The 13060-nt window shown below is 38.3% G+C and overlaps 1 protein-coding gene across 1 annotated transcript in view; it reads right to left on the reverse strand.

Moving 5' to 3' along the window:
• Positions 1 to 11233, reverse strand: part of gramd1a (GRAM domain containing 1A) — a 28661-nt gene extending 17428 nt beyond the window's left edge. The window contains exons 1-8 of the mRNA XM_008290534.1: positions 11036 to 11233; positions 6345 to 6561; positions 4111 to 4131; positions 3777 to 3861; positions 3135 to 3238; positions 2859 to 2954; positions 2516 to 2596; positions 530 to 648 (exon numbers count right to left, since the gene is read on the reverse strand). Coding sequence (XP_008288756.1) covers positions 530 to 648; positions 2516 to 2596; positions 2859 to 2954; positions 3135 to 3238; positions 3777 to 3861; positions 4111 to 4131; positions 6345 to 6561; positions 11036 to 11043 — 731 coding nt within the window. The 5' untranslated portion in view covers positions 11044 to 11233. The remainder of the gene's footprint in view (positions 1 to 529; positions 649 to 2515; positions 2597 to 2858; positions 2955 to 3134; positions 3239 to 3776; positions 3862 to 4110; positions 4132 to 6344; positions 6562 to 11035) is intronic.
• Positions 11234 to 13060: the final 1827 nt, after the last annotated feature.

Consider the following 13060-nt stretch of genomic DNA (forward strand, 5'->3'; position numbering starts at 1 on the left):
ATATGGGCATATTTTTTTTATTTTCGGACCTCGGACCATATTTCAACTCACCCATACTCACAGAGTATTTGATCTACTTTGTCCACTGCTGCAGATTCTGAATCGATGACATGGTGAGAAATACCAGTAAACATTTCAGGCTTTTATCTTTCATATATTGTCGTTAAAACAGACCAAAAAAAAAGACAGGAAAAAACCTATTAAAAGTGCAATTTAAAAAAAATCATCACAAAAACTATTTGATATATGAAGCTAAAATTTTACAGATATCTGTATACATATTCAGATTTTTCAGCAATAGAAATTGCAGGAAAATCTGAGATGGCCGAGCAGAAATTTGTTCTAAAAACTGACCCATTAACTGTTATAGCAACTACCAATAAAAACACAAATTTATAAAAGCAAACTAACACCTTGGACAGATTCAGACACACTAAAAACCCTGTCGACTAAACTAGAGTTTACTTGTTTTGATAAAAAAAGAGACCAATGGGACCCTGAAAGCTTTTTGTTAATATGGTGCACTCACAGTAGGCCGTTCATGTGTTCGGCGGTGGGGGAGACGTAGTCGTCGTCTTCACTCGTGAGGCCTAATTCGGTGCCGTAACACTGGTGGACAATGTGCCACAGCTCTTTGGGGGACAGAGACTGAACACAAACAACACCATCCATCAGCACTTTGTCATCATCTAATTTTTATATTATATTGTACGTCTTACACAGCAGTGCTTCATAGATGTACACACAGTTGCTACTACTTGTGTGACAACCAGAATACACTGAGGTGTGTTCACTGCTGTCCTTTGTGTGCTATATTGTGACGTTTTATTGATCCTCAATGCTTCTAGAGTGGATGTCAATAATGTAAACAGTGAAGGAGGCAGCGTTTAACTCATCAATATGACATGACAGAGCGATCACAGGGATTTCTAACCAGTTAGGGCTCAGTTGCTTTATCATCTGCAGAACGCCACAGAGTTTACATCATTAACGGTTACTGAATGAACCAACGACAAATAAATTAACACGCAATATATCAGTAATTAGCTGAGTTAAAGAATCGGTAATCAGATTTTTTAGTTCCTTCTGTCCTTCTGTTTTTTTTTTTAGAAAAGCTTTTTTTACTTCTTTTGACCACTTTGTAGAAATTTCAAGTCATTTTAGACCAATGTAAAGTTTCGCGCTTTTTTCTCATTTAGTTTAGTTAATTTAGCAAGTTTAGATTTTTATTTAATTTCAAGTCATTTTCGGTTGTTTTTTTTGACATCATGTTTCAATTTCAGAGTCATATCGGACCTTTTTTTAATTATTTTGCACAATTTCCAAACCATTCTGCACAAGTTTGGAAAAACACAAGTAATCTGGGATATTTTGTTGTCATTATGGTTAAATTTCAATTCACTGTGGACATTTTTTTGTCATTTAGGAGATATTTTAAATAATTTTGGATTTGCTTTTTGTAATTGTGGTTGTCCAAAGAGTGCATATTCTTCATTTTGGCTCCTGCTGCTTACCTTTACTGCATCAGAGAGACAATTTTTCTGAATCTTAACCATCTGCAATCTTCAATTACAGTCAATTTTGACAAATGTATTTTGGACACATTTCAAGGTATTTTGCACATTTTTTAATCATTGTGGGCAAGTTTCAAATCATTCTTAGCATTTTTCTTTCATTGAGAACACAACTGAAGTAATTTCAGGAAAGTTATTTTGGTTAAATTTAAAGTAATTTTGGACATTTGTCATTCTGAACAAGTTTCAAATCATTTGGGGAAATTTAAGTTATCTTGGATATGCGTTTATCATTTAGGACACATTTTAAGTAGTTTTGGACAGATTTTTTAGGGAGGTGCAGAGTGCAAAGTTAGCGTGACACTCAGAGACACAATAAACACATTAATAATGAATTTTTCAGTAACTTTGGAGAAATTTCTGTTAGGTGTGTAGAGGCCAAAGTCAATGTGACCCACAGAGACACATATACACAACTTACACATTAATTAATGCATATTCTTCCCTTTAGTTCCCTCTTAGCTTCAGGGTCATATAGCTGCATTTTAGCTCCTCCTTTACTTCAGTGTGTTATACAGCTGCTTTTAAGTGCACAAAAATGGTCTGCAAACTTGAATTTGAGTCACTTTGGACAAATTTTAAGTCATTTTGGATACTTTTTTTGTCATTTAGAACATCTTAAGTCATTCTGGAGAAATCTGAGCTACTCTGGACAACACTTCTGATTCTACCCAGAGCACAGCATTTGATGATTGTATTACTTTTTGGTTTGAAACAGTGAGTCAACATCTGCTGTTTACATGTGATTTAATACCAAGCTGTGTTTCTGCACTGACGCTGACCAAACAAATGTGTATGTTTGTCCTCAGCAGATAACAGTAATTTACCCTGTTCTCTCAGCCTGCGTCTTGACACTGTTCTATTCTGAGCTGTTAACTGCCGGCCATGTCACACCAGACAGCAGCATGAACAAACCAGGAGGCTGGAAGAGGAGGCTTTACCTTGTCCAGCAGTGCGTTCTGCCACAAACGGAAAATCATCATGAAGCTGCGATCCCTCGCTCCGAAAGACGTGAAGAAATGCTGAGAGAGTGAATATGAATGAAACAGGAAGGAGGGAGGAAAAAGAAGGATAATGTGACTGTGCATTTGACGGATGGTTTCCCTCTGTGCAATGTTTGCTTTGTCACGGTCAGCGGACATAAAAGTCGAGTCAGCTTGGTTCACAATAACACCCTCCGGTGATTGTATAACAGCAGTTAAGTTAAACTGTAAACCATACAGAATGCATTCACGCATAACAAACTAAAATTAGGCTCAGATATTGTTTGTCATTGAGTCTGACCTTCTCATTGTCAGTGCTGATCTGGATGGCATTCGGGATGAGCTTGGCAGTCTTCTCCTTGGTCATCGAGGTCACGTCTTTTAGTAGGATAGTGATCTGAATATAGAAGGAGAGATTTACAGCGTCTCTGTGCATTGCTCTTATTGATATCGCTCTGGAAACAAATTCATTAAAAGGACTTCTTATCTGACCGCAGGTGTGACATTAAACAGGTGACAGGAGGTGTGTGGTTGGCTGTGAGTGCGTCGATGTGTGCACAGTGTGTGTGTAACTTACAGTGGTTTCCCAGCGGAAGATGTTACTGTAGAAACAGAGCCAGTTCTCCGACAGATAGAGGCGCCCCTGAAGAAGTATGTCTTTCTGCAGAGCACAGGAGTAATCTGGGTACAGAAAGAAGAAAAGAAACCAGGTCAGGAGACAGACAGACAGACAGACAGATGTCTTCTGTAATTTTGAACAAATTTCAAGTCACTATGGATGCATTTGAAGTGATTTGGACTATTTTTTCTGGATATTTTGAAAAAGAATTAGGTCATTTTGGACAAGTTTTGTCATTTTGGAATTTTTTTTGTAATTCATGAAACATTTTAGGGATTTATTTTGTCTTTTTAGTCAAATTGAACACTGCTTTTTAAAAGTTGGGTGTCAACAAGGGCAGCATAAAAAGATGCGTTTTAATTTCAATTGTGTGGAAACAGAGACGATTTGAGGCACTTTTTTCCATCTCACTTTTCATGCACTGATCTTAAACCTGAAGTTACACCAAATCCTGCTTCATATTACGGTTCTCTGCTTGTATCGGGGATCATTTCAACGATCCAAGAAGCTGAATTTATGCGTGGTGATGCAGGTGCACCTCTCCACATGAGTTTGTCACGCGGCAAAACATGTCGTTGATGATTACTGCGCCTCACTTACCCACTATAAGTCGCTCTGTGTCAGGAAGTTTCTTAAAGATTTTACGAAAATCCTCGTTTCGCTGTTTGTACGTAGGACTGAGGACCTGAGGAGGAGAAAAGAAAACACAATATTCTACCTCACAACACAAATAATTTCAGTTTGCTTGACACTTTGATTTAGTTTCAACCAGTTAAACAAGTGAGAAAAACACTGTGTTCATTTAAAAAATAAACACTAAACCAAAATTCCCATTTTACTGTGTCAACTAGTTTTAACTTTATGGAACAAAAAGTAGGAAAACAAAAGCTCAGCAAGAAAAGTGATAATGAGGAGGTTGGTAACATTTACTTACATTGTACCAGCTCTGCATTTTCTGCAAGAAAAAAAAAACAGCTTATTTAGCACTCAAATCTCTGTAGCAATAAAAAGGCAACAGTGGAAAAAGATTTTATACAGGTTTGGAAAACATATGAGCTTACACAGCTCTGGTAAAGTCAATATTTGCCCATCCACACTAACTCTGCTTTATGCAACACTGAAGTTCCGCAGTTTTCAATTGAGACTTTCAGCACTTTCCATTCTATAATGATAAGTGTCACTGAGCTTCTGAAATGAGCAGAAATGAGAGTAATAGGGTGCTTCTTTAATAACAAGGAGCCTGAAATGACTAAGAGGTAAAAGCCTGAACAAAAACTCTTCCAGCTACATATGCTGTCTGGGTAAGTTTACACAGAGCAAACACGCCAACATTTTACAGTCTCCTGATACAAAGAGTCAACACTGGAGGAGCAGATGTGGACAAAATGAAAGCTAACAGACACATTCACTTTTTTATCTGATGGGCATGAGAATTTACAGAAGGACGCTGCTTTTCTGCATGCAGAAACATTTTTAAACTATTTATTATCTATTTATTTCAAGTGTAACTTTAAAAAAAAAATGAAGTTACAGAAATCTGCAAATCGGATTTGGGTGTTCAATGAGCATACACAGAATATAGAAAGTCTTGTTGTAATAATAACTTGTCTAATTTAGTCATGACTAGAGCTAGGTGATGAAGCAACAGTGATGTGTACCCGCAACACACACCTCACAAATACTGTAAGAAAACTAAAAACATCAGATGGAAACCTTGATGTTAAGGATCGATTCATTATTGTGGCAGGTATCTGACATTTTTACGATTATTGGTATTGTTATTTTTATTGACTGATCATTGCGAAATAAATTAAATATGCTACTTTTGCTCTGATGAAACCACCTCTCTGTCTGTAGTCACTCTGTGGTCTCAGCAATGTCTGGACAACAACTCTATCTGATTGGCTGCAACATGTCACGAGTAATAGCCAGTCAACAAAAACCATTAATTACCAACCAAGGCAGATGAGCACATTTGCTGAGTGAAGCAGCTCTGGTGAATCAGCAGAGTCATGTTTGGTTGGACGGTGAGGTAGGAGGTGTTGCTAATGTTTATCAAACACCGCAGTCTTCCCCAAGCATTCCTAATATTACCCAGAAAAGCAAAACAATAATTCACTCGTAGGGTGGTTCAGCTGGAACATATTTTTCTGACACTGCTAGGCTAATGTTATCACTGCGAGGTTTGCTGTGCCGCTAACGCTACCCGGAATATTGTAACATCTTTCTAAAGTCAAATTAACTTTAACACTCTGTTATAACTGACAGACACGTCTCTCTAGCAAAAACCGAACAACTGAACAAGAAGCACAGCCGTCAAAACAAATCAGGACATTAGACACTTTCACAGTGGCTACGGCTATGCTAACAACTAGCAGCTACGTTAGGAGACAGCCACAGATTACACTGAAGCAGAGTCTGGAAAACAATAACTAATAACGCTTTAGGATCTGGACCTTAGAGGGCAATAAAAAAAAGATGGAGCAGAGAAACAATAACAAAACAGAGAAGAATAGTAGATGGAACAACGGGAGACAAACTAATAGATTTCAATTAACCGATCGATCAACAAACACAGGAGAGCATGATAGCCTCACGTGACTCCCAGAGATCATCACTCCTATTTGTATTGTACATATTCAGTATTAGTAAGCCTTAATAATGAAGTAACCTAGTTAAGAATAACAGGCTCACTGCCATCACAAGTGGGTGACATATAACATTTAATGTATATCAGTTTAAAAATAACGATTACAGGCTTTTTTCCATTACCAATAATTAATACCAGACCTGCAAAAAAAATTTGTTAGCCGATCCCCACTTTCTTGCCTAACAGAGTAACCGAGCAGGTGTGGAAGATCGGGGTGTTTATTACAACTACAGTAACGTCTACTACCAGCTCTGTTAGTGTACTCATCTATCCCTGTCTGTAAACAGTAGCTTCCATTGTTGATTGGCTGTTATCTTTAGGTGTGACCAATTAGATAGAGCTGTGAGTGAGACCACCAGCCAAAGTAGAACATTTTATTTATTAGTTAATATAACGATACTGATCAGTAGGAAAATGTCAAATATCAGCCCCAGGAATCGATCTGGCTGATAATCAGTCAATCCCTATACTGAACATCTGAATGTGTGACATGTGGCCTCCATCATGTTGTGGGTTACCTTGGCATTGCGGCTGAAGTGGCGAGAGGCAAGTGGGTAGGCGGATGTGAGGGAGGAGGCGGAGGGTATGGAGGGCAGTGGGCTGTCTGCACCTCCTCCACCTCCACTGCTCTTGTCTCCTCCAGCCTCGCCCTCGCTGGCCCTGCCTCCCCCCAGGACCCTGCGCCGCAGAGAGGGGGAGCTGCCGGGGGTGCTGCGTGGAGAGTTACTGGCCGTGCTGCAGACGACAACAGAGAGAGGGAGGTTAGCTCAGGGGAGAACACCGGAAACTCTTTCATATTTCATCGCCAAGTTTTGCTCCGTGATGCCTTTAATGCAGTGCCATGAAGGAGGGCTGCGGGCGTTTCCTATCTGATAAAAGCATGCCATCTCAGGCTGAAGACCAAACAGAGGCCGTGTAAGGCCAGCGCTGTCTGCAGACAAACTGTAGGGGCGTTTAAAGCCGGTTAGTAAAGGTCTTAAGGCTGTTTAACCAGTAAGTGTGACTATACAATAGGTCACAGATTTATGGAGTGTGTGCTGTAATAAGTGTCCAATTCAATTTTTTTCTTGTGAACAGGTAAAGACTATGGCTGGGATGACTAGTTGTAGTAGTAATAATAATAACTGTTGCAATAATCAGCTACTACTAGTTGACTGTCTTTCAGGTAATTCATTCCTACAGTTTCTGGGTAAACCACTAAAAACAACAATGTGCATTTTACACATAACTTCCTGCAGGAAGGACAACTGAAGCATCAGAGACTTAAGTCTGAACAGTGTAATATCTGTTTAAATTTCATGTGTACTTTCCCTTTTTCATGTGGAATATTTCATTACTGTGCAGTATTACTACTTCATTACAACTTTTCTGGTCCTATTATGGCTTACTTTCTGTTTCCTTTACTATCACAAATCTATCCTACATGTATCTTATTTCTATTAGGCGCTGTACGTACTCTCATGTTGTGCAAGCTTGTTTTTTGAGCAATATTTGGCACAAGAATTTCCTCCTAAGTGTTATCTTATCTGAAATATCTGATGATGACACGTAGGTTGAAGTATTACAACATAGAGTAAAGTGATGCTAAAAGATTTGGTCAAGCATGTTTTCCAGACATTGCTCAACTTGCAAAGAGAACGCTTTGCGGTGTGTCCACCTCAAATCCATCAGAGAGGCTGCATAACTGGACCCAGATACACTGGATGAACTTCTCGTCCCGCACAGCTACCAAAACCTGGTAGGTCAAGCAGGAACCAACACAGTCCAGCAACACTTTTTTCACTTCAAGGCTTTGAATAAACATCTTGCACGAAATCTAGCAGCACCCAAACACTGTTTCCATGTGGTTCACTTTGTTAAAGCCATATTTTCCACTTGTAGTTCTGCTTCTTAAATAAGGTCAGTCTGAAGAATCATTGCTTAGATTTGAACTCATTAATTTACAGTCAAAGCTAGTTGTCGAGTGATAATTTTCATTAGTCAACCCAACCTGAGTAAAAACTGCATTTAGTTGAAAGAAACACCGGAAATACCTATAGGTTTAGATAAAGGCTGTCCTGATTTTGAAGGGATACAATGTGCAGGGTTCAAACAATTAATCAATCCAGTAATCACCTGACAGAAAACAACAACAACTGTGACAATCAACTGTTTTTAATTATCAGGCTACACTGAAAATCTTTGTGGATGGTTGAGAAAACGACAAGAGTGATTTGAGTTTTACATTGCATATGTTAAAGTAAATATTTCTGTCACAACTCCACGTACTTTCAAAGGTGCGTAAAGACGGAAAACGAGGCTAAAAAGGTCACTTGAAAGACGAATCTTTCCAACACATTCTCATTATGATCATCCAACCGTCACCAAAATATGTACATCCAATATATTTAGGTCGGTAACTTGTAAAAACTGCTATATTAATGCCACAATGCCAGATCTTTCAAACGTACATACACAGCTATTTATTATCATCATCTATCTAACTATGTGATGCAATGACCGGTAGAGTCCATGTCAGATGGCCTGTTGAGATCAATAAAAAAATTCTGTTATAGTGGCTCTTTCTGGATTGCAGATCAATTATAATAATGAAGCCAAACCAACATGTACTGTTGGAGCACTCATTGAGAATATTGCATCTTTTCATGCGCTTTAAATGAATGTTGTTTGTAGTTTTTTGCACTGTTTGGCACAGCACATTTAAGATTGTCTGTGCGGTTTGTTTTTATCATTACAACAGTGTTATCATGCCCTGCAAAAGGACTCGCTTTAAAAACAAAGGTACAGCTCAGACTGCGTAAAAACGGGACTGATGTCAAGGCTCATTGTTGAGCAAACAATTAGTTGCTCTGTCAAAAAAAATGTCAGCATATGTTTAAAAGACGTGGACTGGCATTTCCTAAAATGTCTTGTTTTGTCCAAAGATATTCAGTTTACCTTCACAGAGGAGGAAAGAAACCCGAAAATAATCATCTTGACGAAGCTGCAATCAGTATTTTTAAAAGAGACACAAGCTTGGGGCTTGTACTGAATCTGCAGCTAACAAATACCTTCATTATCAATTTATCAATTTATGTGTGTTTTTGAGTAAAGAATAGTTTGGTCTGTTAAAACTCGTGGCAGAGCTTCAAGATTGAAACAAGACCTGCAAAATTTTACCGCCTAGCCACAAAAATGATTATTATCACTAGCGATTAGTCTACTGTTTATTTACTAGATTTACTGATTAGTTGTTTGGTCTATAAAATGTCAGAAAATAGAGAAAAACGTTGATCAGTGTTTCTTAAAGTTTACCAAGATGAAAAAATGTGTTGCCTTGTCCACAACTGTAACATATTTAGTTTGCCAAAAAATACTTACCTAATTAAGGAAGCTGCAATCCAAGAATTTTTATTGTTTTTAGTTCAAAAAGGTACTTAAATTGATCAATCAACCAGTGGCGATTAATGTATCAACAACTAATCAATCAATGGATGCAACTCTCGATGGTTAACCAAGTTTCTGACTGGTGGTTGCACACAATAAGTATTTTTAAAGACATCATCTTTGGCTTTCAGACACTATGATAGACATTGTTACCATCCTGTTACATTTTAGAGACAAAACAACAAAACAATGTCAGAAAAGCGTAAAAATAAGTATGGATCACTGTTTCCTTGAATTTTTCTGAGATGACAAATGTCTTGTTTTGTCCACAACTCACAACACAAGAAAACAAAATGTTCACATGTCATTTAAAATCAATTTCGTTGCAGCTCTGGACTAAAAAAGACATCTGAAGACGGCATTTTAGTTTGTGGATTAGTTTAGTTTGAGATTTTTCTGGGCCTTCTTTTAGAGTTTTCTGGCATTTCATAGACAAAACAGTTAATCATTTGCTGCAGGTAACATTTACATTATCATTTTCTCCATTTTCAAGTAAAGATAATTTAAAATTATTTTTTGTAGTTACACACAAGGCGACTTCTTCAGATTTAGTTTTAATATTTACATTGAAGGAGCTACAATCAAGAAATTTTAGGGTTCCTTCTTGATAGTGAAATATTTATAACAATACCAGCATTAACTCAATATTAAACCGATGAACTGATTATCAATATAGTTGCCGGTTAATTCAATAGTTGCCAGCTAATCGATTAATAGTTGCAGCTCTTGACTAAACAACACATCTGAAAACATTCTCATTCTAGTCTGTGAGAGATTTTTTGGATGATTGTTTTTATATCGTTTTTTAGCATTTTATGGACAAAACTGGTAATCAGTTAATTGACAGTAAAGCACACGTTTGGCCTACAACTAACAATTACGTTCATTATTATTTTCTCCATTTCTATTCTGAAACAAGTGCAAATAGTTAAAAAAATACCTTTAGTAATTTTACAAATCTCAAGGTGACGTCTGCAGATTCAGTTTAATGTAATATGGCAAAAAAAAAAAATAAAATAAAAACAAATGCCAATCTACACATCTAAGGAGCTGCAATCAGGAAATTACACAGTGTTCCTTGGTCATTAAATATTTATAACAATAACAGTAGCAATTTATGATTAAAACGATTACTCCATCATCTAAATAGCTGGCGGTGAATTTAACAGCTAATCGGTTAATGGCTGTTGATGCCTGGAACAAGGAGCAGTGAAGCCAAAGAGCAACGCCTGAACCTTCTGCAACGAAAAGATCCCCCCGAAAAATATGATGTTATCTAAAGCAGCGATGCTAATCAGAGAGGTATTATGACAAGTAGCATTAAGCTATCTTTAGGTGGTGCACACAGGGCAGCAGGTGGTGTAAATAGGCTTGTAGTGCGGGCAGACTGACAGCCAGGACACTGAATGATGTGAATCTGTGTCAGCATGTGTTTACAACCCGGAATAAATCCTCCAGCAGCACCACAGTAAGAGGAAAGCAATGGACACACAGAGCTGCTGCTGCTGCGGTTCACTTCGCTGCTAACGAGCAGCTAGCAAACAACCGCTTCCCTTGAGCTGGTTTCTGTGCAGGATGGAGGCTCAGGTCAGGATGGAGGGGCAGCTTCGGCACAAACAAACCGGCCGTCTGCACCGCTAGCAGGCTGTTGCTGCACCCATCAGCGGGATCTGCAGGACCCGTTTGACCGCGCACCAAGCGCTAAGAGGCGGCTAAAAGAAAAAAACGGCCCTTCGCGCCGCCTCCCCATCACGCCACCGGTGACTCGCTCCGTGCCACTTACTCGAACATGTCATGAGGCTTTTCAGATCCAGCCGAAGTCCACAAAAACACACGTAGCTGCCCGCTATTGTACCAACATGGCACCGGTGTGTGCTGATGAAGCGAGCCAGACGCTGTACGGGGTTGTAAAATCCGCTCCTCCGTCGCGGTTCCCTTCGCTCAGCTTCGGGCTGGAAATGCGCCCCGGTCCGGTATTAATTCCCCATCGCGGCCCCTGAACCTCGTCCGGGACACACCGCTGCACCCTATGCCGATCGCAGGACCCGGTGACGGGCTGCCGTCTTTGCGCCCATCCGTAATCCGTTTGCAACCAGTGAGGGAGGGAGGGAGGCAGGGGGGAGGAGGGGGAGGCTCTATGTGTGGAGGAGGCCTCGCTTTTTACCGGAGGAGGTGCTAAGGAGGGGGCTTCGATAAGGAGGGTCACACTGAGGGGATTCATCTATTTCTGAGGCAAAGGGCTGCAAGAAAACGATGAACACTATTTGCTTTTTAATAATACATAATTCTAAGAAATCAACAGTTCATGAACACTTTTTCTGGGATGAACATTTAGGAAAATAACTGTTTCTGACATTTTTTTAAAAAAATTTTAAAGCTTCGTCCTAATATTACTGAGTAATAAATTTAAACATGTAATAGAACATATCCTAAGACATGGACGGGAACTAGAGCCCAACTGATTCTAATATATCAACAGACAACGTTCATTTTTAGGTTGAACCTGTAATCGCAATTTTTCTAACAGATACTGGGATTTTTTTGTTTTATAAAAAGAAAAAAAAAGGGAGTGTATGTCAGATAAAATAAAAATTTAAAATAAAAATAAAAAACTAATTGCAATTTCTCAAACACAGACTGTGATTTATGAATAAATACAGATAAAGCTTCAGTTCAATATTCACATTTAAATCATGTGATGGAGCATTACCACATAAGAACTATCAGAGTATTAATGGCTCTATACTGTAGTACAGGGAAGAGATTTAGAGTAATTCTGAATTTTTGAGGCCAATATCAAAATACCAATATTGACACACAGACATACATTTCTTTTCAGATACTTTTAGTTTTATGCTTTCTTTAAAAAAAAAAAAACAGCTTTGATATTGATGGATGTTGAAAGTAATTGTAATTTGTCAAACAAATATTACAATTTGCAAAATATATTTTATAACTTCAGCTTAATATTTCCTACATAATAGATTTAAAACATGAAACAGTTTATTCAAAATTGTGATTTCGATCTGAAATCGATTGCTCAGATCCACAGATACTGATAATCAGACAGAAGCTGAATATCGTATCTGATAATTGGTAGTTTAGAGTTACTAGACTGAGATGTAGCATCTGAACACTTCTGAAGGCCAACTATTCTGTCTGTCTGTCTTTCTTTCAGGCACTCTTTAAATGCGGACCATTGAATAGCTGTCAAATTCACCAAGTTTAGTCAGAGCTGATAAAGTAGAGTGTGCTGACAGCGCCGTTTAATTCCTGCCTCTGTGCTATTCGACGAGCGAAAAGAGCAGGCAACTAATGTGGTTTCACTTGGTTCATAATGAAAAGCCTTAAGGTCAAGCAAAGAGACAAAAAAAGCTAAAGAAAAGTCATGCAAAAAATGATCATTTACTGCTTTATTGAATCCACTATAACAGAAAATTTATCATCTGTGGATTGCTGCCAGCTGTTTCGACCAAACAAGCAAACTGAAGGCATCATCTTGTTACAGGCATTTCTGACTAAATCCTGTCATATTATAGACCACATTATGAATCAAGAAAACTATTTGTATTCGATAGGGGTGTAGCGGTACACAAAAATCACGGTTCAGTACGTACCTCGGTACGGAAGTCACAGTTCGGTACGGTACGGTTCGGTTCTCAGTTAAAGGGAAAAATTTAACGAAAAAATAAAAAATAAACCTGCTCATAATTAATCCGAAACATTTGTTTATTGTATTAAACCACAAAGCTGTTAGCAGCTCACTAAATCTAATTAAATGTACAATGTATACAAATGTAACAGGAAT

Source organism: Stegastes partitus, unplaced genomic scaffold, assembly GCF_000690725.1.
Source record: "Stegastes partitus isolate 25-593 unplaced genomic scaffold, Stegastes_partitus-1.0.2 Scaffold680, whole genome shotgun sequence".
NCBI classification, from domain to species: Eukaryota; Metazoa; Chordata; class Actinopteri; family Pomacentridae; genus Stegastes; species Stegastes partitus.